Genomic DNA, 26,189 nt, shown 5'->3' with positions numbered 1-26,189 from the left:
GTTGATTATGGAACTGTTTGAATCGAAGCTTGGTGTAAAAGTGGAAAGCATCTCCAGAGCACATCGACTAGGTCGTTTATCAAGTGATAAGCACAGGCCAATAATAACCAAATTCTTGAATAAAAAATAAATGGGAAGGGCTCTTTCAAACGGATTTAAACTAAAAGGCTCTGAATTTAGTGTTAGCAACGACTACTCAGAAGCAGTTAGAGTCAAGCGTAGAAATCTGTTTAAATTTTATAACACTTGCATGAAGGCTGGGGACAAAGTACGCTTGCGTTTTGACAAGCTTTTTGTGAATGACGCAGCATATGTCTGGGACAGTGCCCTTGAATCTGCAGTCCCACTAGTAAACGCCATCGATGCGGATGAATGACATGTCATCTATTTGTTATCGCAAACTGTTTTTCTCAGTTTGCGCAAATCATTCTGCCAGTAACAAGAAGGGAAACCATTCGTAAACCCATTAGAAGTTATGGCCGGGCTAACTACGATGCAATAAACAGCGAATTAGCACTTTTTTATGAACAGGTTTTCTTGCATAACTTTGAAAGCCGCACAGTTGAGCAAAACTCGGAGCTATATAAAAATAAAGTGAAATATCTTATTGATAAGCATTTTCCTGTTACTTTCATTAAGACCTCAAATATTTCTCCATGGTATGATGCAAGCCTGAGGCGACTAGGGAATAAGAAAAAACGTCTATTCCGGCGTGCCAGGTGCCGTGACAGTCCCTCCGACTGGCGTGCATACCATGGGTGCGAAACAGAATATAAGCAAAAAGTTGCTCTGACTAGAAATTCTTACTACCAAATCACTCTCCCCAATATGCTGCGTACAAACCCCCCAAAAAATTTGGACAGTAATAAATCCTAAATCGGCTGATGCATTAAATCTTATCGATATATCAGGAAATTCACTATCTGACCTCAAAATTGCTCGTGTTTTGAATACTGCTTTTTCTGTAGTATTTTCATGTGAAAATGCAGCCCTGCCTATTTTGGATGCGTTTTTTTAACATGATCAAATGGAAAGTATAACGATTAATTCATCTGGTGTTGTAAAACTAATTGATAACTTGAAGGTTTCTTCTTTGAGTGGTGAAGACGAAACTAATTCGAAAGTTTTAATGAATACTAAAACAATTTCCAGTGTCGTATTGTCCGCAATTTTTTCGCGATCTTTGCTTTCTCATTTAGTTCCTAGTGACTGGAAGGTCGGTAAAATTATCTCGTTGTTTAAATCAGGTGAACGCAGCTCCCCCGTCATATCTAGTTACGCCACTGCTGACGTCACCAGGACCCCTGCAAAAGAAGTAGACGAACTTGCGCTCCGCGTTGAGTTAAGAACGAAGTGTGATCACCAACAATTAATTTTTCTAATCTTTCACGGTTTAGTTAAAATCGACAAGGATAATTACAGGAATGTGCGCTTTGGTGAATGTACGCGACACCGTCATCGAGGGGCGGATCCAGAACTCCGTTTCTTTTTTTCTTTTTTTGGTGGGGGCGGAAAATTTTTAAGGATACTATTCTCCCTTTCTTTCTTGTGCAAGGGGTGTCCACCCATGTCAAATTGCCCTCCGAGAAGGAGGGAGGAACGGGGGTCGACTTTGTTTGGGGGGGGGGGGGGAGGCGGCCGCCCCCGTCGCCCCCTTGGATTCGCTACTGACCGTCATAGCATGTATATTAGGGAACCAGCCGTTGAAAATGATTGTTTTAAGTATAGTTTGTTTCCAAGGGCCATTAGAGAATGGAATAAACTTCCTAATGAAACCGTAATTTTAACAGAAGATTGTGATGTTGTGAAAAACATGAATAGCATAGCGCTTGAGAATATGCCATGAAGTTATTTTGTTTGTATGTATTGATGTTTATTTATTTGTTATCGTGTGCATAATTTTTGTATAGCACATTACTACTTTTGTAAAAGCTCTGCAGGGGCTGACAGTACAAACAAAATAAATAAATAAAACCAGCAAAGCGGGGGGCGGGAGGCCGGGTGTTGCCAGAGGTGCTTCCCCCTCCCCTCCCCACTTCCCCCATGACTGGCACCTGGGGTCCCCCGGCCACCTCTGTTACTACGCCATTGGATGGGAGTTGTTTCAAAACTACAAATTAGCATAACACATTACAAAAGCGGTGTTATGTTTGACGAGGTGAGCGAGCAATAAAATCGAAAGGAAGGCTGGTACCAGTGGTTTTTTTGCTATACTTCACGTCTTGCTTTAATCGTGTTACGAACATATGCATTCTGAAAATGAAAATCTATATTTTCGTTTCGAACTTCGAAATTGATGTGGAAACTGTCCCGTTTGTTTCCATATGAAACGATCCCTTCCATTCTGAAGTCCTCCGCTGACACAGAATCTGAATATTTACGTTTCTTCCTTTTTTTAGTTCGTCTGCGAGTTTTTAGTGAAGTGTGTTCAGGACTCTCAGGTAAACCGTCCGTTCACAAGATCCCATGCACCGAAAATGAACGCTAGCAAGTAATCCTGCTCAAAAACTCAGCGGTCTAAAAAAAAAAAAAAAAAAAAGAAAGATAACTTTTTTTATTTTTTTGTTATGAAATGATTTATGCAGCAGGGTTGCCAGGTTGGGCTATTAATAGCCAAATTGGGCTACTTTGTCATGCATTTGGCGTCGAAATTTGGCGGTTGGCTATGTGGCTATTTTTGGGCTATTTCAAATCCTAACGCGGCACTTTTTTTTTTTTTTTTGCTTGGTTTAGAGTTTTTGTACAAAAGACACTTCAGCATGGACACAAAGCGACAGTCCGCCTTTCTGGATTCCCGCTTTCAGGAATTTTCTGCGTGAAGATTCGTGGGCGTGATGCCAGAACCTATTAGCTCAAGTGAGCTACCGTGACCTCGATTCAGCTCCGACAACATCGCTTCTGTAGTAATTGTGGCTTATTTTATACTCCCAGGTTCTTTCTGCTCCCTACTGGCGTCTCTTATTTCCTCGAGTTTCCCACCATTATCCTACAGGAGCACATCATTTGAGGAAAGATGATACTAAAGGCAGTCAAGACATCCTGCAGAATTTGATGTCGCCCGATAACGCGTGCTGTACCGGATATAACGAAGGAGGCTTTTTCGCGAAACATGGAAGTTTAAAGCACAATGAGCCATAGCAAAAGACAACAAATTTGGGACAATGAATATTCCGAACAAAGCCAAGATCAATGCGCAGGAGCAGCCCTGTTTCCGTTGCTATCCGAGCTTGCCATCGCGCTCCTGAAACTGCCCACGTCGAATGCCGCCGTGGAGAGAGTATTCAGTCACGTCTACCTCACAAAGTCAGGCCTAAGATAGAACATGTCCCTTTCAACCCTTCAAAACGTCCTCTATGTAAAGTTTGTTTTCCTTTGGAAGAACGAGCTCAGTAAGGACATCAACCGTACTGAAGACGTTTTTGCCCGTTTTAACCCGGAAACCATGTATGAGGCGGGTAAGCAGGGCACGTGCGTGTGCTTCATAACTATGCGACTGCAAAAACGTGTGTGGAAAATGTTTGTACTTTTGTGTTTGAAATAAAACGTTCAATACATTTCAAGATGTCGTAAATCTTCCAAGCTGCTCCTAAACTCTAGATTTGTAGACGCAGTGCCTTCGAATTGAGCTCGCATATTCAAGCGCACAAGCTTTTGGGCTCTGCTACTTTTGGGCTACATAAATCTCTTGCATTTGGCTACTTTTGGGCTACACCGTCTGGCTTTTGGCGGTTTTAGCGAAAAACTACCTGGCAACCCTGTTATGCAGTACAAAGTTTACCTTTGTTATGAAAACCTGGGTTAGGTTTTTTGACGCCGCCGAATGTCCTGAAGTGGCGAATGTTAATACATCTTTCAATCAACCTTTATTTGCCTAACAACTCAGGTGTGATTCGTTCGATCAAGTTTCATAGCTCTCCGGAAGAGTCGGAGGTCTGCATCATTGTTTTCAAAATTAAGCGATCATGCGTACTTAGCGCTGAGCGTGAAATCGAAGCGCGCGTGAAAGGCTGTCCACGCTCAACCGTCACGGCATTCTTTATTTTGCGGAGATCTGCCACAACAAAGTTTCCCAATCAATTGCAAAGCATTACAGCACTTCGAGATGAGAGGTGACTCGCAAAACACAACAAATGACCGATTTAATTGCGGAACACACGAAACATAGCGGTGATGTTGCCCTTTAAAAGCATGCAAACGAAACCCGAACCGGAGCTGTTTCCGGCTCTCTGTTATGGCGGCCGAAGAAAGCCCTAAGGCCATGCATAAAAAAAAAATAATAATAATAAACTACCACAACTATGACTTGAACAAACATTACATGACTGAACTGGAATCCCCGAGGAATTCGTTTGCACAATCGAATACAAAAATCTCGCCTGGAGCAACCGAGAAAAATCAGACCGTGAGCCAATCGAAGGACCGTCGAGCAGCCAAGACAAAGCCAATAATACCGAGAACAAGAAGTCTCATTACACAAAATCTGCAGTTCCCAGGTTTCCACTATGCGGTCCCCTTCACTTGTCCTTTTATCAGAGAACCCTATTCAGTCACTCTATCAGTCTACCATATCCGTGATGTGCGAGGAGGTTTTAGCCGCTGTGGCCTTCACGGATACCTGTTTGCGAATCGCCGCCGTCGCCGCTTCTGTGTACCGGCTCGGGCTACGTCATCCCGTCGACGGCACTTCACTTTCGCCGCGTAGGATATTGTTCGGCACGTAAGATGGTGACTTCCTGGTGATTCTTGTATACCGGAAATCAAGACTGCAATTTATGTCCACGAGATAAGGAAACGTGAGAGCTGTCAGCCAAGGGTAAGCCTGGTGACTTTCTGTGCGAAGGCTCTGTGGAATGGGTTATGCGTCGCAGATCTAGCATTCACTGGCATTTCTATTTAATGAATGGGTTAAGCCGGCGTTTCTCCCTCTGAAAGGGGGAGATTAAGTTGGCAAACTCCTCCCAAAAGGGACTTTGTTCAAGGGTAGTATTTGGGGCTGGATTCGGGGCATAAGTTCGTGTGGTTGCACGCGTTCTACAAAAAACTAACGCAAGAAAAACAACAACAAAAAAAAAAAAAAAAAAAACGGAGGACAAGAAGGTTAAGTATGCAAACATAGCGCTGTTTCGTTAAACATGTACCATTAACTCGCCGAACTTTCCACCATGTTACAAGTCTTGCACAGAGGTTGCAATGATGTCAGAACGCCAAGCTCTTATTGGCTGATTGAAAAACAAAAAAAATAGTGGGTAGACTCATGGCATCTAGCATTGAGGTCTACGCACTATCCTTTCAATTAAAGCCAGTCGGGGCCCAGCGTCATTCTGACGTCATCGCAGCTTCTGCGCAAGAAGCAGACGACTTGCTCTCCGCGTTAGCCAAGCACAAGATCAACATGACGATCCTGCGCCTTGTGTTTTGCATGCATGTACGCTTTCCTCAGAGGGCGTTCCATTTCCTTGCTGCCACAGAATGGATATGAAGAATTAAAACATTCAATTTTTGTCATACTTTCTCGCAGTGTCTCGCAATGCATCACTAGTTCCGGAAATGGGCCCATTATTGTACAAACTCAAGTAGCTGCTTTAAAATTGATCTCTAAAAAGAAAAAAAAAAAAAAATTTCAGCATAAATAGCGCTAGGGACAGATAAGCGCACAAAAAAGACGATAGTCCTTTTCTCGTGCATTTGTCTTTGCTTCGTGCTGTTTGTTTAATATCCTTGACCGCTAGGAGCCCAAACACATGCCACCCTCCCCCTCCCCCCAAATTGTTCATAATGCGAGTTGTCATAGTTGATAACGAAACAAACGTACGTATCCACCCACATAGGCACTGCACAGAACAGCACGTAAGCATTGTGCATAACTCGTACAGACAGGCAATGGTCGGTTGTCGTGACACTTGAACACTTTTAGAATGCAAACCCGCTCCCGTCATGCAAAGGCACTTGCATGCTGTATTCAACTGTCACTCGCTAGTGAGAACGTTCAGTCTCGTGTGCAAGTGGGGCATTTCAGGGTCATCTCACCAGTTCCTCCGGCGCCCTTTCTGGGCACCTGCATAAAAGAGCATTCAGCAAGATTCAGCAGCATTGACACTGCTCGTGCGTCATCCAAAAGACACGGCGTTCGTTGCAAGCATGGCGATAGAATTTTTTGTGGGCATGCCTCGAAGACGCTCGAAGCATGTGCGCTTTAAACACACGTGTGCTTCAAACGTGTTTAGAGACGGTTTTCGTACAACCAATGTGACGGAACCGTCGTACAGAAAAAAAGAAACATGCCTCAGCGTCTGCAGACCGTTTTTTTTAGGACGTAGTGCGACCATGGCTTTGGGTTCCCGGAACACATTCGGCAGTATGTTGGTGCTGAAGATGTTTAATAGTAACCAGACCTCTGGCCCTATGGTTGTCCCGTCCAGACAGGATTAATGGATGCAGCAAAAATTGTCCTCTTTCGGAACCACTTTTCGGCGAATTTTATGGCTGTGGGCCCCATGCTATGCGGCGGAACCGAGGGACTTGGACAACACTGTCTGCTGCGATCGGTTGGCGCCGCGCCCAATCGCAGCAGACGGTGTTGTCCCAGTACCGCCATGTAGCATATGGCCCCCGTTTCGGTGCATGCCCAAAGCTCCTGGACAAACTGTTAGCGGTACACAAATAGCTTGCCCTGCCACAGAATTGCAGTACGATCCAATGAAGTTGCCCATAGATCTGAAGAACTGGGTCGGTGCCATGTATGCAATGTATGTACGCTGCACTTCGCTCGTGCAAGACGGTCGAGTTTTGCGTTGGCCGTATCCGCGTTGAGCATCGCACTGTTGATGTAGCCCAGCTTCGTCAAGTTGCGGGGAAAGACGCATGCGTGCTGGTCGTTCGTCCATCGGGTGACCGGGGATGGTGGGAGTCTTCCCGAATAATTTTGTATGCTTAGATTCCTTCCCCACACCCGAAGTAGCTACACAGATGCAAATGATGTTGCGGTGAATTGTGAAGGAAGTACCATCAAGCCTTGTTTTTCAAATACAAGGCCCAATAAGCCAAAAGCCCGAATATTTGGCATCATGTGGTAGGTGGTACGTACCATTTCATTGCACTGAAACTCTTTCTTTCATTGCGAGGTAGGAGTATTTCAAAAACTCCTCAATTTGCCTGCAGAGCCACAGGCTACGATTTCAACTGAAAACTTTACCAAGAAAGAAAGAATGCGACCATCATACGATGACAGTGTCTATTCTCGGTGCTCCGAAAATGCATGGAAAGTACTCGCAGAAACGCAATGCTTGGTAAAACTCGTGAGAATGCAGCGAAACAAAAATTCGAACCTTTTTAGGTTTGTTTCCTTAACTCACCACAGAGACTACTAGTATGTCCAAAGTGTGGGAATGCTCCAACTTGACAATCGTAACAACCGCGATCTGCCCTCTTCTCTGCCTGTGCAGACGCCTCGCAGGACCAAGATGGCTGCCCCCAGGCGCGTTCCGGCCACCCAGATGATTGACGGCGACATCTGCTACATCTACTTTGACCCAACCCTGTACCGGAAAGCCCCCAACTTTGAGCCGCAGGACGGCGACATCATCGAGCTGACCTACCCCAGGTGCGGTTCCCACTGGATCCAGCAGATCATCCAGCTCGTCCTCGAACGGGGCGAGTCCGCAAAGACGTTCGACGAGTTCGCCAACCGCGCGCCGTTCCTCGAGATGAACGAGCTGAAGCCCACCAAGGCCCCCCGACTAATCCGAACCCATTTACCCTTCGGCAAGATCAAGTTCAGCAGGAAGGCCAAGTATGTCTACGTCGCCCGTAACCCGTGGGACTGCTGCGTGTCATGCTACCACCTGATCCGGGAAACACCCTCCTGCAAGTTCGGCGACGGCACCTTCGACGAGTTTCTGGAAGCCTTTATTCGGGCGGAGATGGGGGCCGGTGATTACTTTGACAACCTGATGGCCGCCTACGAGCTCAGGGACGAGCCCAACGTCTTCTTTGTGACGTACGAAGAGCTGCAGGAACGCAAGGCAGACGTCGTGCTCAGACTGGCGGACTTTCTCGGCGAGGATTACGGCAGGTGCCTCAGGGAGAACGACGACGTCTTTCGCCGAGTCATGGAGAAGAGCACCGTGTCCTTTATGAAGGAGTTCCTCAGGCCGGACCAAAAGCAGGTCCTTGTACAGCTCGGCAAGGACACGGGCTCCGCAGACGACTCCGAGACAAAGGCCGTTCTAAATCTCGTCCGGCGGGGTACGGTGGGAGACTGGAAGACACACTTTTCGCCGGAAAACATTGAGACGATGCAAGCCTACATCGATGCCAAGACCAAAGGTTCCGAGGTCATGAGTCTTTGGAAAGATTTTCGAATCTAAGACGGCGTTTCTGCGAGCTGTCCTTCTAGTTCCTCATATTCGCGTACGTAAACCTAGAGTATATCTAGGCTCACAAACTAAGATATTGGATCGAAGGAATGCAAGAGCTCACAAATCGAGAGGTGCATTGGGAAAATTTGAAAAAAGCTTCCATTTTTGACTATGAAAGTGCTGGGAAAACGGTGGGGTGGCAAGAGGGAGAGATGAATGTATGGACTGCAGCAAATTACTATTGCATGTCCAAGAAGTGTGTCGGTAAGGTACAAAAAGGCACACCAAAACCTTGGTTTGGCTTCTCCAAGAAAAACATTGTCATTGTTTGTCGTTTCCTTCTCGGAAAGCCTGCTATTATGGTAGTCTGATGGCCTCATTCGTTACTAGTTTAAAGCCTTTTTTTTTTCACCGTGAAGTAAGCGCAGCATTTTGGCGACCCAAAAGATCTTCAGCAAAGCAGCCTCTTAAACAAATGTAATCTTATGTACCTGGCTAGTAACTCCAGCTCCAAGGAATAGACTAACTTAAAAAAAAAAAAAAATACTTTCGCAAACTACGATGCTGCAATTCGCACCCAGGTACAAGCACTGTGTTCTTTTGTAAAAATATCCAAGGAAGATATTACCTCAATCGAAAATTACGGACAAAATTTGCAATTTTCTTCGCAAGTTCAGCCCATTTCCCGTTAAAATGAGAATGCCCCCCTTTGTGTGGGTGCCGTGTTGAAATAAATCAAAAAGCTAAAAAAATTTCATAAGGGCACGGTGACACCGTCTTGATGTCGCCCTGGGTGACCGCCCGGGCAGCCCACTCCTACAGCTGGCCTCGACTGGGACGTCTGATTTAGCAAAGCGATAAAAAAGGGACCAATGCCGGAATAATTGCCTTCCTTTTCTAGTCGTGTTCAATCAAATGCGAAACTCGGCTGAAACGAATGTTTCTTTTTGTTGGTTTCACTGATGTTGCCTCATAAAACATTTGTTTTTGTGCTGTCCTGTATAGACCAACATGCGGCTTCGACGTCACGCTTCTGTGGTGGCGCTGTTGTCGCCACGGCGCATGTGCAGAAGCTTCATTACACAAATCTGGTTTCTGCGCTCCTGCAGTGCTCACACCTGGTGTGGGCGAATGCGGGCTTGTTTGGAAACAGCGTGTCGGTTTATAAGCTAGTTCACCCTTGGATATTTTCGAACGGGAAGTTTGCACTTGCAACCACCTTCTCTGCGAATTAATCGAGCCATGTCTCGTGCGATCGAGGTTTGTGGTCTGTTGGAAATGGGTTGAATAAACCCCAGTGCTCAGATGGTCCAAAGACACCTTGATTATATTTTATGTAATGTGTAAAATATGCACATTTTGCATAAATATTTTATTGAACGGACATAACGTCAGCCTTTGCATTGTTGTATTTTCAAATAAATTATCGCTTTCATTGTTTCAATTTATGTTGCATCGTCTGAAATGGACACTTACGTACCATAGAGGTTGCAACACAATGCTAGAACATTTGGCACTTTTCCAGTGTTTTTACACAAAAACCATGAAACATTTTAATAGTGCTGCTTGCACACACAAATTGGCATGCGTTAATTGGCAACTAAACCTACCACAGCGATGTTCATTGTGCCTTGACGCTAAAAGTATGTCCCTAAAGTAGGCATGTGTGAATATTAAATTTTGAGTTCAAAGCAAATAGTGGTTTTGCAAAACATTTTTTAATATAATACGGAATACCGTGGTCTCTCCAGCCGAGCTCGAGAAGGTTGTTCCCAAGATTTCACTCGTCTGTTTGTAAGCCAATTTTAAACTATATGGACTGTAGCCCCAGAAAGTCCAATGCCTGCAACTAAGATTTTACATAGAATTAAATCTATAGATATGAACTCCATCTAGTCAAGGGGATTTTTAAAACATGGTGACCCTCGAATTAGAAAAAAAAAAATACAACCACTAATGATGAATGCAGGTTGTCGGGGCATCTGTGTCTAACCTATACTTTCGCATAATAAGCACAGTTTAATTTTGAAAATTTTACTGCAATGTGGATATCAACATTTACAAAGTTTCTTGTCCTTTTAAAATAGCCCAGGTGCACACGCCCACCATCCCGCATTGAAAGAGTGCTTTTCTCCTAAGCGCGCGACTGCAATATTCCTGCTTTTATTATGGCAGGTTAGTCCCGATGAGAACACTTTTTACCGAGCACCGGTTAACTGTGGAGAAGCAACACCCCTGAAAGCGAGCTCCGCGGGTGTTGTTTTTCCGCAGTGCACAGGTGGTTGGCTGGAAGTGCGCTCAGCAGGGCTAACCCGCTACGATCAACACTTTGAAAGTTAATGAATGTTGCAGTCATATTACTTGTATTCAAATAAGTCTAAATTATTTTAAGTCTACATCCCAGCACCTAGCTGAAGACCATCTTAGAACTATCTGCACGCAAGCGCCAACTACGAGAGAGAGGGGAAGGGGCAGAGTTCCCCCCTTCCAAGCCTTGGTACTGCCCAGCAGCAAAAACCCCACACAGGCAGGTTTTCTCAAGGGGCTGGCGTGCGTCTGCTTATGGAAACCGTTGGCCATTTCGTCTCGTTAACTATTTGGCAGGGGCCGTTTACGCCCGCTCCTTTTTGTTTTGTCTTTTAAAATTTGTATCTTGGGCCAGTGACAGGGCATATTCAGTTGCAAATGCTCCCCAAAAGGATTGATATGCATGGAGTATGGCAGGAATGTTTGTCCGTTCCTTGCACACCTCGTGCATTTGTTTACCCTCCAGATGAGCCAGTGTACTTTCGTTTTTCCCTGACCCAAACCAAGGACGGTGCACGCTTGCCTGCCTCGTCGTGGCGCGTTCCTCGCGCGTGTTCTACGTCGTTTTTCGATTAGCGTGCCCCTCCTCGAGTTCCGGTGCACTAAAGACACATTGTGGAGCACTTGCTCATTGTACAGGCCAACGCACCGTTTACAACAAGCCCACACGAGGCGTGGGCACTGTGCGTGCGCAGGAACCGGATTTGTGCAGTGTCTGTGCACGCACCTTGCCAATGCGGAGAGCAAGTTCGTCTGCTTCTTTTGGAGGGGTTGCGTTGATGTAGGAACGACGCCAAACTCGTATTGGCTCCGATTGAAGGATAGCGAGCTGACCTCAAAGCAAGCTGCCTTGAGGTTTACCCACCATCTTTCAATTAGAGCCAATCGGAGCTCGGTGTTCTTACCTTGCAAAGGAAGTAGACAAACTTGCACTCTGCATTGCAGCGCCACCGCAGCAGCACGACACAAGGGTTGCGTGTTGGTCTACCGCATGTCAGCCATGACAAACTCAACATTTTTTTTTTTTTAAATTATAGCCGATTCCCCCCCCCCCTCCCCCAAGCATTTCTTGGCTCGTGGGCCTTTGTAGAAAGTGAGCCACGTCCTCGTCGTCAAGCTCACAACTAAAAAACAAACTCAAAACTCACTCACCTTCAATTCCTTGCATGAACTCGCCAAACTCGTGAGCTTGCACGAGTCATGAACTCACCACAATCGTGAATGCCCCTAACTCGGTGCCCTCGCTCATTCTCGCTACATCCGAAGGCGAGCAAGCACCCTCGTGAGTGACTTTTCCCGAAGTAAGTTCTACTTAACAAGTTAAAACAGCACAAAAAACGACGGACAGGGTAAAGAAGGACACGGACAGAGCGCTGACTCGCAACTAAATCTTTACTGGACTCAACGGGGCAATATATACGCACAATTGGGAACAAAAAGAAGAAAATCAGCCTGAAAAAACACTCAAAACAAAAGCACAAAAAACGAAGTATCACCTCTAAAAAGACAAAGGCGCGCTACAACCAAGCTAATCAAGTGGCCAGAAAATGAATCTCTTTCCTTGATAAGGCAACGGAAGGGCTGCTGACGCACATGACTCCCAATCTGTCCATTTCTAGGGCCTCCAAAATTTCACGTGTCAGCTGGTCCCGGTGATGTTTAACGACCTCGCATTGTTGAAACTGAGGCTGGCATCTGCAGTCACGGCAATGTATGCCAAGGTGACCGGAAGCTGTCGAAGAGACGTTGTGAGCATGTTCCCTTAGCCTGTCGTTGAGACAGCGACCTGTCTGGCCGACATAACGCCTGGCACATTGTTAATGCTAAATCTAAAAATCTTATACATCATTGCATTGGATCTTGCATCGCCCCTGTTGTTAGCGACTTATTTTTAGCAAGCATTGATCGCATCATTCTAGAACACCTTGAGGGTACCAAGGTTGCAAGGGTTTTCCGCTATGTAGACTATTTTTTAGTCCTGTTGGAAACCGACGTCTTGTCCTTTCATTCATCGATGACTCATGTTTTAGGCATCTTTTCTAACTGTCTTTCGCCACTTGTTTTAACTCATGAAGTACCTGTAGCCGGATGTATAAGATTTTTAGATTTGACATTAACAATGTGCCAGGACCATGTATGCTGGGCTTATGAACCTCGGGCCGGCAAGCCTCTTCTGCCCTTTGAGTCTGCTCATTCAAAAATTGTAAAACGTGCAATCGCAAAGACCTGCTACACACATGCTTTGCGAAGGTCTTGCTTTCACAAAGTTCAACCTAGCTTCGATAAGCAAACTGAACGCCTCACTGTCGCAGGGTTCCCCTCACACGTGTTGACAGCTGTTGCTGAGTCACTGCTCAAAGAAACCAAAACTTGGCCTGAGACGAGCGATATCCCTTTCAGCAGTAGAAAAGGACGAGAAAGAAGAAAATTCGCCGTCATTCCGTATATGCATGGCGTGGCCCATAACCTCAAACGTATTGCGGGCAGATGTGATGTGGACGTTTTGTTCACCGCCCCTGACAAGCTTTCTAGATTGTGCCGAGCCGTTAATCCCTCTGATAGGGTGGCGAGGGCCTGCACTACGAAGCATCGCAATCGCTACGTCACCTGCGCTGAGGGAGTTGTGTATTCCCTCCCTCTGTCTTGCGGCAGGCGTTATGTCGGCCAGACAGGTCGCTGTCTCAACGACAGGCTAAGGGAACATGCTCACAACGTCTCTTCGACAGCTTCCGGTCACCTTGGCATACATTGCCGTGACTGCAGATGCCAGCCTCAGTTTCAACAGTGCGAGGTCGTTAAACATCACCGGGACCAGCTGACACGTGAAATTTTGGAGGCCCTAGAAATGGACAGATTGGGAGTCATGTGCGTCAGCAGCCCTTCCGTTGCCTTATCAAGGAAGGAAATTCATTTTCTGGCCACTTGATTAGCTTGGTTGTAGCGCGCCTTTGTCTTTTTAGAGGTGATACTTCGTTTTTTGTGCTTTTGTTTTGAGTGTTTTTCAGGCTGATTTTCTTCTTTTTGTTCCCAATTGTGCGTATATATTGCCCCGTTGAGTCCAGTAAAGATTTAGTTGCGAGTCAGCGCTCTGTCCGTGTCCTTCTTTACCCTGTCCGTCGTTCTTTGCGCTGTTTTAACCTTTTAAGTATGTCATACCAACTCGCCCAGGCTTCAAGTTTAGTAAGTTCTACACATTGTCGGAGTGCAATGTCGCAATGGCACCTGGTTGCCAAACGGGCAGCTCAAAAGGAGGACAAACTTGGCTCTTTTCGGCATTCAAAAAGTCTGAGGCAGCGTTGGTTCCTCGACATTTTACCATTCTTCATTTATAGTACCTACAATCTACCGAAGGCATACGAGCGTCCTGGGTGGGTTGCACGTCGCTTTTACACTCGGCCCTTCTTAGGCCCTCACTACTGCCATTGTGGAGCAAGCTTTTGCTTACGAGTCGCTCGTGTTTTGGGCCGGAGTTCAATCGGAGCTATTCGCTTTCAAGAATCAAAGTTAACGTAAAATACCGGGGCAGCACCCATTCCACTTTTGCTGAAAACTGGGGTAATCTAGACATGGTTGCTTGCACGGTCAATTCGGGCGCTCAACATATAATGTGCAGAATTCCCAAGTTTGAAAACGTTAACAGCTTGAATGAAGGGGGCGCTTCTGCTGTATTTTACGGTACGTACCAGACCCCAAAATGTTGCCGACCTTGCCTCATTTCTGCCATGCTGCTTTTAACTGTGTTATATTTCTGCTCGTTTGTCGTCTTTGCTTTCGAAATTCGAGCAACACGGGTCTACAATTGGCTTTGGACAAAACGTGCAAGTTTTCTGATCCAGCAATGTATGAGGCTAGCTACTCCTGTAGCTACTCCTCCACATTTTCAGAACTTACGACATAGCACAAGCTTTCGGATGCCCTCCTCAAAGGTTGCCATCATGATTACCTGTCATTCCACCACGCATTCACGAGACCGTCAATCATCTCAAACATTTTTCCCCGACCCCCTTCATCGAGGGCGCCCGTTCGTCCTCCCCGAAACAATGTGCAGTTTCGTCCATACACATTACACATCTACACATCTGCGGCAAGTGGAGGTCTTGTTGACGCACGACGAAATGTCTGAGAACGCTGTAACTGTGAAAATCTCCACATTAATTATGTAGAGCAGCAACACCATGTACTAAATGTTGCATACAATAAAACATTTCTTTTTTTTTAGATTAACCAGGCACACAAGACGATGTAGCCTGGCAAGTCCTGTATTTGAACACATATTTACAACCACACACAAAACGGACGACCGGGAGGCTAGACGTCGATTCCTCTTTTCCTAGATATTTACAACACTTGCCAAAATACCTACGGCACCGCACGATACTACACGTAACTAAGTGACTATTTCATTTGTGTCCGTCGGACGAGCCTCCAGTTTATAGCTTCCGAGCTGCTTAGAAAAAATAGACTATATCATCTGTGTCTTTGGCCGCTGATGCAGCGAAGCTGCTGCGTGACGTCTGGGCACCCGCGTGCCGGCGCCCTAAAAACTGTTTCTTACTCCTTATTTGCTCGAACCGTCAATTTATCGACGCAATGTCCGTGTTATTGCACCGCTCGCGTCTCGATCCGTCGATTTATTGACAGCTTGAGCCGTCAATTCGAAGATGGCTTGAGCCGTAGGTTTAACGACGGTCCGAGCGGTCGATTTTACGACGATGTTGGGTTCGTAGAAATCGGCCGTCGAGTTGTACTCTAATCTTACACGCAGTTCTATAAACCCTTTCGCATATACCGCCGCTGATAAATTGAGAATACACTTGTACAACCTTTCGTTTACACGTTGTGCGCATGCGACTCGATGGTTGAAAAAAAAAAAATTTTAGCCTGCTCAAGTGCTCGAACTTCCCACATCGCGACGTTGGGACTCGAAATGCAGACGGGAAAACAATGCGGCACTGTTCGCTTCGTACAAAACACCTGCTCACTTGCAGTACAAAAAAAAAAAAAAAAAAAGAAATCTTGGATAAAAAACAAACATAAAAATTGCTTAAAAAAAAAAAAAAAAAAAAAGGGGGGGGACTAAAGAAGTGCAAGCTACGATTTCGTGAGCTCCTAGTTCGCCAATCGAAGCACACGACTTGAGGATTCGTCAATTTCGAGGACTCTATATACACTACTTACAGTAATCTCCTAAGACACACACGCACACGCACATAGATCCACACAGGCGCACAAACACAGTTCCAAGATGGACGCTTGTCCGTTCGGGAGTCTGAATGCACCACAGTCAGACACTGTCCAAAACGTAGTCCGTGCTTGCGACATCCATCGACACTCCCGCGGTCCAACGTTCCCACCGGGCTTGGCGTCTTGACGCGTCGTTCACTTCCAAACTTTTCCCTCGCGATTCTCCTCCCAGCTTCGGAACTGTCGCCGTGAAAGAAAGAAACAATCCTGCAAAGCGAGCAAAGAAAACCGACAAATGAATGGACAAACAAAAAAAAAACACAAAGAACGTTATTGCATGCCTGGCATCAACTTTTTTTTTTTTTTTTTACTTCGTCAAGGAGAGTAGTTTGCACTGCACTGTCAATGCTACTTCTGCGAGCACATGTGAATTGCAGCATGGGGGAACTTAGGCTAGCCTTGACGACGATGCACGAGAAAGCCGATGCAGAGCATAGACCAGGGGTGGCCAAGCTGCGGCTCGCGAGCCGCATGCGGCTTTCCGCATGTTAAAGTGTGGCTCACAACTCCCTCCCCAAGCACCCCCCCTCCCCAACTTTCCCGCGTTTTAAATTGAAAGACATGTTGCGGTTTGGCATTCTTGTGCTACTGCTACCTTATATACAGTTAGACTGCTTTTGAACCGGATAAATTGAAAGTAGTTTTGAGTTTCGTTTACTGCTCTAAACAAAAGTTTCCCTGCAGACTTCCCATTACGCTGACAGCGACGACGCTCAGCCCGGAAACGGGCAACTAGGAGGTGCACTCCAAAACCGCTCGGGCGCCTTATCTCGCCGGTAGCCTCGCATCTGCTGCACAAGTGGCAACTCCAGCGGTCTGCTGCGCTTCCAACACGCTCCTAGTCTTTCTAAATTCGACCAACTTAGGGCTTTCAGAGACGCTCAGCAAGTTTCTTCTTGGAGCCATCTGTTTATTTCCACCAATTTAAACATCAATTAACATACTTCAGTTAATTAGCCAACTTACCGTAATGATTAGCCCCCTTTATTATGTCCCCCTGGCCGTATAACTCACCTGCACGGGCCACATTAGTGGGGCTTTCACAACTTTTTTAAAACAAATCTGTGGAGCCCGCCGAGCTTAGACCCAGATTTTCCCAGCACTGCGGGCGAGAGCGAGGCATCTTGTGATGTGAAAGCCTGGCCTTGACGAGGCTAAATCAATCTGGCGGCTGGTCATTTCTAAGGCAGCTGCAGATATCTAAATTCCTTTTCGAAATACTTTTTTTTGACGTTAAAGGTTCCGGCAGTAAGAAAGAATTTCCTGCTTTAATGGGGGACGCGGGCCTTGAAAACTGAAAAATCGCAAAAAAAGTAGCTTTTTCGAAGACCATATTTTTGGGTTGTATATCTCCTTAACTGTAATTCTGTAATTCTCACCACTAAAATCACCGGGAAAATATTAAAAATAAAATATTTTTGGGGGCCTGGGTAGCTTTCAAGTCGCAGTCAAGCGCCAAAATCAACCGAAAGTTTGCGCGATCGGCGCTCATTCTATTCGGCCGACGGCCGACATTTTTGTCTTGTTTTGAACGTGAGTTCTTTCTCTTCCTTCATGTAGGGATGGCCGAAGGGGCTTAGCCGAAAGAGCTCGGGGAATTGGCGGCGCGGTCACCCGAAGCGTCCTTCGGAGGCGCCCGATGTCTCACGTTTTCCCTTTGGCGACAAGCGGCGGCCAGCTCCCGAAAGTGGAAGCAGATCTCCCCGCGTGGAAAGTAAACGAAACCTTTAGAGTGCCTTCATGTTAGAAACCTTCGTTCTCAAGGCGGGAGCGGGTGGACGCCCTTGCCGCCGTGGTAATTAGGGAAGCGACCTTGTCAGGGCCATGTCGCCGACTCCGGGGAGAGAGTCCCTTCGAGATGTCGGCGCGCCTTGTTGGAAAAGTTGAGTCTGAACGAGCCCGTGCGCGGAGTAAGACGTTATTCTCCCGCGGTCTCCGCGTATTCTGTCTCGCGAGACAGAGACCTTGCCATGCGCGGCAAGGGACTTGGCGCCGAGGCGCTATTGTTGGCGTTGGACTGCCGCGAGTGGCATCAGCAGCGTAACGTTTTCTTGTTTTGTAAAAAGTTGTTCATAATCTGTAAATATATATTTATTTACTCAACCACTGAGTCGTGAGCATCACTGAAGCCACCGGAAAGAAGCCACCCTCCAGCCAGCGCAGCACCTCCACGATAGACGAGAAACATTACTCTTCTCCCGATTTTCAAAATGGCGTCAGCCTCGTGGTTTCTGCACGGTTGGCGTTTTGCCATGTTGCAACTGCACAGCCGTGATTGGACAAAGCGCGCGCTCCCGAAGCACGTCAACACCTTTCCAAGAAACACTCGACCCCAGGGGCAGCAAACCGTTTTCGAGCCCAGTCACTGGGTTTGAGGCTAGATTCTCACGGGCGTGCCTACTAACCCTAACCTAGTGGACTGGGACTTCGATAGGCGCAGCCTGCGTAGGCACAGTTTCAAACACTGCTGGCGGCTAAATTCTCGTCTTTTCCCGCTGTATTTTGTGTTTCATGGTGCATGTATTTTGCAGAGGTCACTGAGAAAACATTGTACCACATTTGTAAAAAAACAAAAAGCAATAAAAGACCTATAAACTATTTTTGTTGGGTACACGCGCGACGGAACGAATGCGGCTGGAATGTATAGTTCTAGTTATTTGTGTTTTTTATTTTACACTAAGTTTTGACGGCACCGCGCAATTCGCTGCATGTAAAATGACAAAGCGCTTATCTTTCAAAAATAAATTACAACAGAAGAGAGTCGAAAGGCATGCATTTTTCACGCTCGCAAATAATGCGTTTACCGATGGACAGGAAACGGACATGCCATTTAGCAAATGTTAACATTCGAACAATATACTGTACGTCAGGCATGTAGCCAGGATTTTGTTTCGGGGGGGGGGGGGGGGGGGGGGGGGGGGGCTTATGGCAAAATGCTGTATGAGGGGGGACGGGCGAGAGGAGGGTCCCAGCAAAATGGAAGATTTTGGGGGGGGGGGGGGGGGGGGGGGGGGGGGGGAAGGGGGGCCACATGGCCCCCCCCCCCCCCCCCCCCCCCCCCTTGGGTACGTGCCTGTTGTACGTACCACACGATGCAGCGTTATGGGAAAAGAATTTATTTGAGAAAGATCTCAAATAGCACAGTCACAGTCGATGACAGTCACATCTTGACTATAGGACGGAATCCAAAATGACTTCGTTTTGGGGCACATTTTGGGAAGAGCTTCCTTTTTTCACAACAGCACCAAGGCAAAGGAACGAACGCGACTGACCCTTTTTTCACCCCAACCCGGACAACTATTTTTGGAGATGGCTGAGGATTCTACACGAATTATCTCTGGGAGGGAGGGGAACAATGTTTGCAAAATTGCGACGAGGGCCGTTCGACGTCCTTCACCTCCTTCGTTCCCCGTGAATGTCAAGCCGAAAAGCTTGAATGGCAGGCACTTACCAACCTTATTTCTCAGAATGAAAGATAACACAGAAAGGGTGCACAAACAAATTAAGTGGAAACTTTCAAGAGAGGCGAGAAAACATAGAATGCAAAACCGCAAAAACGTAGGTAGAGAACCGCGCTGTCACAGTTTAAGAGAGTGCCAGAATATTTCTAGCTGATAGAGGGCGCGAGAGTCGCATCAGCATCAGCAACATGGCGGCGGCCTAGGAGCGTTTTTTGAACAGTTGAATTGGCCGCGGCGCACGTCCTCCTCTCAGTTTTTTCCCGCCGCTGCCCGCTCGCAGGCTCGCGCAACACCTCCTAGAAATAGGGACGTAGCGCTCCGAGTGGTTACGTCACAATGTCGGAGGAAGGAAGGCCACGGTGCAACTACGTGAGAAAATTTCGGCTATCGACGCGTATCGACATGAAAAAAATGTTTCTTCTCGAGCGGCGCGGGTAATGTTCGAGCGCGTTTATCCGACATTAATATACATGTTTTAAAAGCACAGTCTTGTACAATTTATTATATATATAGTATAAACATAATATACAACGCAATACCAAGGTTGAAAGTACCAAATTTACATTTGTGATTATCCCCGTAACCGCGGGAATACGCACAGTCCCGCAGCTCCCCACACTTTTCGAATGAACCGGCTCCGAATTTCCGAGCTGCTGACTGTCTGTAAAGGAACGTTGAGATATTTCAGAAGGGAAAGGAACCGAAAAAAAATCCAGTCATCGCCACAGGGAGCGCATTAGAGCAAGAGATGGGTCGACAATGTGAAGCCTCTCGTCCCACACTGCTGCTTCTGCTCTCGTGTATGTGTGGTTCTTTTGGTCCTCCTACCCCTAGTTTTTTTTTTTCATCACCGCAGTCTCGGGTAGTTATCTTTGTGTTCGCTTGATACTACGGCATTTTTGTGGATTCGCGAAACAAGTCCTGCTACGGTTTGAGTGACGTGTGTGGCAACTAGTCAACGATGACACTGGCCGATGATTTCTCTCTCAACAGAGAGAGACTTCTTAAAGTTTGTGTTCAAATGTTTTCGTGATGGATCTTGTGGGACGTTTGAATACGATCGACAGGTGAGAAACAACTTATTTACAGGCTTTCTTGGTCATGTAAGATGCAAGTAAAGTGCTGCAGTCAATTTTTTTTTTTTAAATTCTCGTGATAGAATGAAATTTTGTTTTTTGTCGTTATCCGTTTGCTATTGCGTCAACATTTGTAAATATGCATGGTAATATTCTCGTTTTTACTGGAAGGTAAATAAGTTTTGTGTGATTATTGAAAGTGCGTTGTTTGTGCTTATGTGTTTATTTATACTAAGGTTATTTTGTTGCCCTTACCGCGTTTATACTAGAATCTTAACTGTATTAAGGTAATAGTATTATTGTATACAATATAGGTTATTTTTCGTTCCTAGGCAGCTCAAGCCCATAGGGAGAAGTAAATTAGTTGACTGTAAATAGTAACTTTAGTACCCCTGCCACACGGAAAAGTTAATATATTATGATTAAATACGGGATTTAATCAGCTCGCTGTTTTGAGTGATTATAAGAGCATCGCAAGCTGATTTTGCAACCCCATATTGTCATTCGATAGAAATTACATTAATTTTAATTCAGTAACTGCACGCGATAACATCGCTTACATGACTGTAAGTGACACTTGTCGAGCCGTGTCCGCGTTGGCTAAGGCTACCTGATTTTTAACTGATCTGTATTGCTGTGTCCAATAACTGCGGGTCTCGTCATTTTGTCGAAGTATTTCTGTATAAAATATGCATTCCTACAACAATAATTGCGTGACTCAATATTTTCTACTTAAAACAATCACATTTTTCTATCGACGTCTTCTACGCAAACCTCGTGCTATTTCGTACTGATTATTTAGCGGTGTGATTTTTTGCCCGTGTAATAGTGTGTTTCTTAGACCCGTTGCTATGTGCAGCTTTTATTTTAGCTAATGAGACACGCATATGTGACCCAAAGCGCGTTACGACGGTCGATCCCTGTGCGTTACCTTTGCTTCGACCTGCACCCCCGATGGCCTTCCTTTGCGACGTCACGAGAAGAGTGCTACGGCCTTATTTCTAGGAGGTGTTGGCTCGCATCGCTCGCGTCGTCTGCTATGGCAGTGGTCTCCTTGCTTGCCCCTGCGCATTGTTAGCTCCGCTTCGCATTTCCACCTTCTTTACGATCGTTCCCGCTGAACTTTGAGCAGTTTCTTGTAGCTTGCCCTTTTATTTCGTAACTGCACACGATGCGTAAAACGAAATACAAGACAGGGCGCGCTCCATGAAGCTGATCAGGATGGCAAAGTTGAAAGTTTCTGCACAGCGTGCCGCCAATGCTCAAAAGGTCAACGCTTCCAGTAATGTATGTTCCGTGCCATCGGCTGTTGCCGCCGAGGAAGAAGCCGTCGTTGCATTTATGCGTGGTGTTCCGAGCACATAGATCGCTGCACTTTCTTCCGAGATTGCGGGCGCCAGCGCTCAGCTGGCGCCTATTGCGAGTCAGAGTGAATCGTTGAGCGCCCATCTCGTGACGGATTTTCTGACGCGCAATATCTCGGCGATATCTCAGGAACTGTTTATCCGATTTGCATGCTGTCTTTTGTATCTTGTTCCTAAATAACTTAGTGAGGCCATGATAATCTTGTTGTTTTTCAAAAGTTGAGCTAAAAAAAAAATTATGAATGTGTGTGACTGAAAACTGAAACTTCAACGTCGTGCTAAAATTTATCTGCAAAGAAATTAAAAGAGCCTCTGCTAAGCCCAGGGGTTACCTATCCAGCGGTCACCATGACAAATTTCGCACTGCCACGGCCTTTTGCAGATTTTCCAGGATGGGGATAAGGGACACATATAGCCCATCGTGATAAACTCTTATAACTTGAGAATGAATAATCACAGTGTCATGAAACTTTGCAGTTAGTCTTATGTTAGTGTTATGAACATGCCCACCTGCCAGGTATCTCTAGAATTAAAGAAGTTAATTTTCCGTCCCCACCTCCCACCTTAAAACACATTTGGAAATTAAAAGGGAGCAGTGGAGTTTTTTTGTCATGGTCCCCGATTCGCCTTAGCAACCCAACAAACAAAGCTGAACTAGCAGTCAAAATATTAGGCTAAAAGGGCTTTTTTCACAAATTTATAAAATTTTCAAATCTGGTCATTATTATATTTTTAACCGCTTAATTGATTTAAATGAGCCCAGCTCGTCAGGGCAGAGCCGTACCCTAAGCTGTTCAGGGCTACCATAGCTCGTCTGCTTTCCCCGGTTCACGCACTCAACCGTTTCAAACAAACCAGGCTCGCTCATGGCTAAGTTTCAGGCTCTGCCAACATATGGCAGCACTGAATTTTTAGAATTTTGCTCCCCTTCTGTTTGTGGCTAGAAATTTGATGTTGAAGGCAACAAATGTAATTTTGGAGACAATAGACCTTTTGCGAAATCCCCCAAGCGCCCCGGTCCGCGCACGAAGTATTGTGGGAGAGACTGTCCCTCGGCCAGGCGAGGGACAGTCTCTCCCACAATACTTCCTTCCCTCTCCCACAATACTTCCTTCGCCTGGCCGCTCTCCGGCCAGGCGAGGGAAGTATTGTGGGAGAGACTGTCCCTCGCCTGGCCGCTCTGCGGACAGGCGAGGAGATCGCATTGCCCTGTCGCTTGCCTCCTCTTAATCTTCAGTTTTTCGATTCCATTACCTATTTCTTATTGCTTCTAAGTGTTCCTATTCTCTTCTGCGCGCGGTATTTTTTGTATATATATAGTATTTGTGTCGTTATTTTGCTTTTTTCGACGGGAGTGCCAACGGACAACAAGCCGCTTTGCGCGTCGTTCCCCAGGTGAGTACTACCGCTGCTACCGATTCCTATCGCGCTGTTAGCTGTTCATTTTGGTTCATTTGACCCGCGTGCAGTCGAGAGGAGCCGTTTATGAACACCCACGCACATGTCATAGGGGTAGGCAGAGCTTTGAATCAACTATCGCGACGCAAGAGCCAAGTGCGCTGTGATTTGGCCGCCTGCGCTCGCTCCGTTGACTCGCACTGTAGCGTGTGCCTTCGAGTGCCGGTTACTTGACCAAGATAGAGCACGCCGCTTTGTCGCCACGAACCATTTGTGCGAATGTTTGCGAAGCTGAGGCATATGCAACGCTGCGGCGCATGACAACTGCGTGCTGCGGCACGATCCCTTCGCAAACGCCGACAGCCCAATGTCGCGGCTTGAATGCGTCTATGGCATGCCTTCGTAATCTATCTGCTACGCGGTTGTCAGTTGCCAACCCCCTTTTTCAAGTGCAGAGATGTTCTGCCACAAATCATTTGTCCGAATGCCTGCGAAGCCGTAACACCGTTCGTCATATCCGACGTGCAGTGCCTGACAGACTGCGCGCAGCAGCGCGAGCCCTTCGCAAGCGCCGGTGGCCCAACGTCTCGGCTTGTCTGTGCTTATGGTATGCTTTCTTAAGGCTGAACTCCATGGGACAAATATGCTGCGAAAAAGTGACGAATTTTGCCCGGCGGCTTTTGCTCTGCACGTGGCATCAGAACAGTGGCTGCTACGTCGCGCGCAAAGTGAGCGTGCCATCGGGTGGCCTTCATCAGTTATTCGTCGCATAATTCACTCCATGGAGTTCAGCCTTCAATCTATCTGCTAAGCGGTTGTCAGTTGCAAACACCCTTTTTCAAGTGCAAAGATGTCCTGTCACCCACGCAGCCACCTTGGAATTCATGGTTCCTTCGATAATCTTATTTCTCGAGTCAAGATGTCAGCTGATGCTCGAGTCAAGATGTCAGCTGATGCTCGAGTCAAGATGTCAGCTGATGCTCGAGTCAAGATGTCAGCAACTGACAACCGCCGAGGAGACTGATCATGAATGCATGCCAAAGGCGCATACAAGCCGCGACATTGAACCGACGGCGCTTGCTAAAGGCTCACACCGCTGCGTGCAGTTGTCAGGCGCCACAGCGTTGGATATGCCGAACGGTGTTACAGTCTCACAAGCGTTTGGACAAATGATTCGCGATGGCAAAGCGGCGTGCTGTATCTTGGTCAAGTCAAGCGTCACTCGAAGGCATACGCTGCAGTGCGAGTCAACGGAGCGAGTGCGGGCAGCCAAATCACAGCGCACTCGGCTCTTGCGTCGCGATTGTTGATTCAGAGCTCTGCCTGCCCCTATGACATGTGCGCGGGTGTTCATAAACGGCTCCTCTCGAGTGCACGCAGGTCAAATAAACCAAAATGAACAGCTAACAGCGCGATAGGAATCGGTAGCAAAGGTAGTACTCACCCGAGGAATGACGTGCGAAGCGGCGTGTTGTCCGTCGGCACTCCCGTCGAATAAAGCGAAATAAAGACACAGATACTATATATATGCAAGAAATATCGCACGCAGAAGGGATTAGGAACACTTAGAAGCAATAAAAATACACTGGAATAAAATAGGTAATGGAACCGAAAAACAGAGGATTAAGAGGAGGCAAGCGACAAGGCAATGCGACCTCAAGGCAGAGCGGCCAGGCGAGGGACAGTCTCTCCCACAATTCCTCGCGCGCAAGCCGGGGCGCTTGGGAGAATTGCAAATCGTCTATTAAGCAGTTGAAGGTCATAAATTCCCAAAAACTAAAAATGGTTAAGCAGTTGAAGGTCTCTAATGGCAACAATCAAAAAGCAAAGCCAGTGACAGGCAAAGCTTCTCTTTGGGACGTAGAATCTGTTCCCAACTGATTTTAAGAAGTTTGATTGTGTCAAATGAATGCTTTGAAAGCACACTCCAACCCTCGCAAAGCGGCATGAAACAAATGCGAGGCATTCCCCACTTTCTACACCGCCTGCCTGACCAGCAAGCCTGCCTGTCAGTGACTGCACGACACCGAAAAGTGTGGATATAGTTAAACGTTGGCTTCGGCATCGCCTCCGTCTGCCTATTTCACAAATACTATCCTGAATATAGAAATACCAAATAGCAGGCTGGAATGGGTAAAGGCGAGATATTAAAAAAATATAGTAAGTTTGGGTAGCTAAAAAGAAACTGCCAGAGCACCCCCTTTAAGTATCCCTTCAAACACGTAACGTCTGAAAAAGCTAGCTCTCTTCTTAACTCCTCAGACGTCGCGGTGCAGGGTGACATCACATCACGCGACGTACACGATGTCACACGACCATGAGGAAAGCATGCGAGCACATGACGTGATGTTAAAGAAAACCTTTCCAGACAGAAACTGGGGGAGAGATGAGAGCACATGGGAACGTCTGTGCGCCCGTCTCTGGTTTGGAATGGTGAGTGGGTAGACGCAAAGCTAGCCACCTTCATCTCTACCCAACCTGAACGCATTCAAGCGTCGGGTGTCCGGCATTCGAACAGCGAAAAGAGACAAAAGCAAGTAGCTTTGCACCTCCCCACCCGTCGTCCCAACTAGGGATCAGCACTCTATGTCCCCACATGCTCTCATCTACTCAATGTCACACTGTCACGTGACAGGACATGTGCTATTTCACATATGATACATCATATGACATGTCACATGCCACACGTGTCATGACACGTGTCACTGTAGTGCGACATGGCAACGCTGCCGAACCTACATCCAGGCGCCATGGAGCTAAGATAACAATCTAGAGGGAAAGGTCCTATGCCTTTTGGCCACTTTGACGTACACAAATAAGCGTGGAAAGATCACTTGCAAGGTAAACATCTACCATAATATAACTAGAGATATCCCCGAATGATAACCCACCCATATTTTTGGCACAATTTGCTATTCTTTCAAAAACATCGAAAGATAGCCCACTTTAGTAATTGCAACAAGGAACTCGGTAGAAATGGTA

General features: G+C 46.6%; 2 protein-coding genes across 2 annotated transcripts in view; one reads left to right on the top strand and one right to left on the bottom strand.

The window, feature by feature from the left end:
- The first annotated feature begins 4,432 nt into the window (after positions 1-4,432).
- Positions 4,433-9,801, top strand: LOC8026102 (sulfotransferase ssu-1). The gene is made up of 2 exons (XM_042294415.1): positions 4,433-4,813; positions 7,443-9,801. The coding sequence occupies exon 2, from the start codon at positions 7,461-7,463 to the stop codon at positions 8,364-8,366; it is 906 nt and encodes a 301-aa protein (XP_042150349.1). The 5' UTR covers positions 4,433-4,813; positions 7,443-7,460; the 3' UTR covers positions 8,367-9,801.
- Positions 9,802-14,907: 5,106 nt separating this feature from the next.
- LOC120843654 (ras-related protein Rab-40B) overlaps positions 14,908-26,189 on the bottom strand; it is a 46,229-nt gene continuing 34,947 nt past the window's right edge. Inside the window, exon 6 of the mRNA XM_040215084.2 lies at positions 14,908-16,115. The gene's annotated coding sequence lies outside the window, so the exon portion shown is untranslated. The remainder of the gene's footprint in view (positions 16,116-26,189) is intronic.

This window comes from Ixodes scapularis, unplaced genomic scaffold (genome assembly GCF_016920785.2).
Source record: "Ixodes scapularis isolate PalLabHiFi unplaced genomic scaffold, ASM1692078v2 PGA_scaffold6__148_contigs__length_123643588, whole genome shotgun sequence".
Taxonomy (NCBI): Eukaryota; Metazoa; Arthropoda; class Arachnida; order Ixodida; family Ixodidae; genus Ixodes; species Ixodes scapularis.
Note: the sequence above shows the minus strand (reverse complement) of the source record. Positions and strands in the feature narration are given on the sequence as shown.

Bases quoted from the DNA above. Each gene is read 5' to 3' on its own strand.
- LOC8026102 (XM_042294415.1), top strand. From the start codon at position 7,461: ATGGCTGCCCCCAGGCGCGTTCCGGCCACCCAGATGATTGACGGCGAC.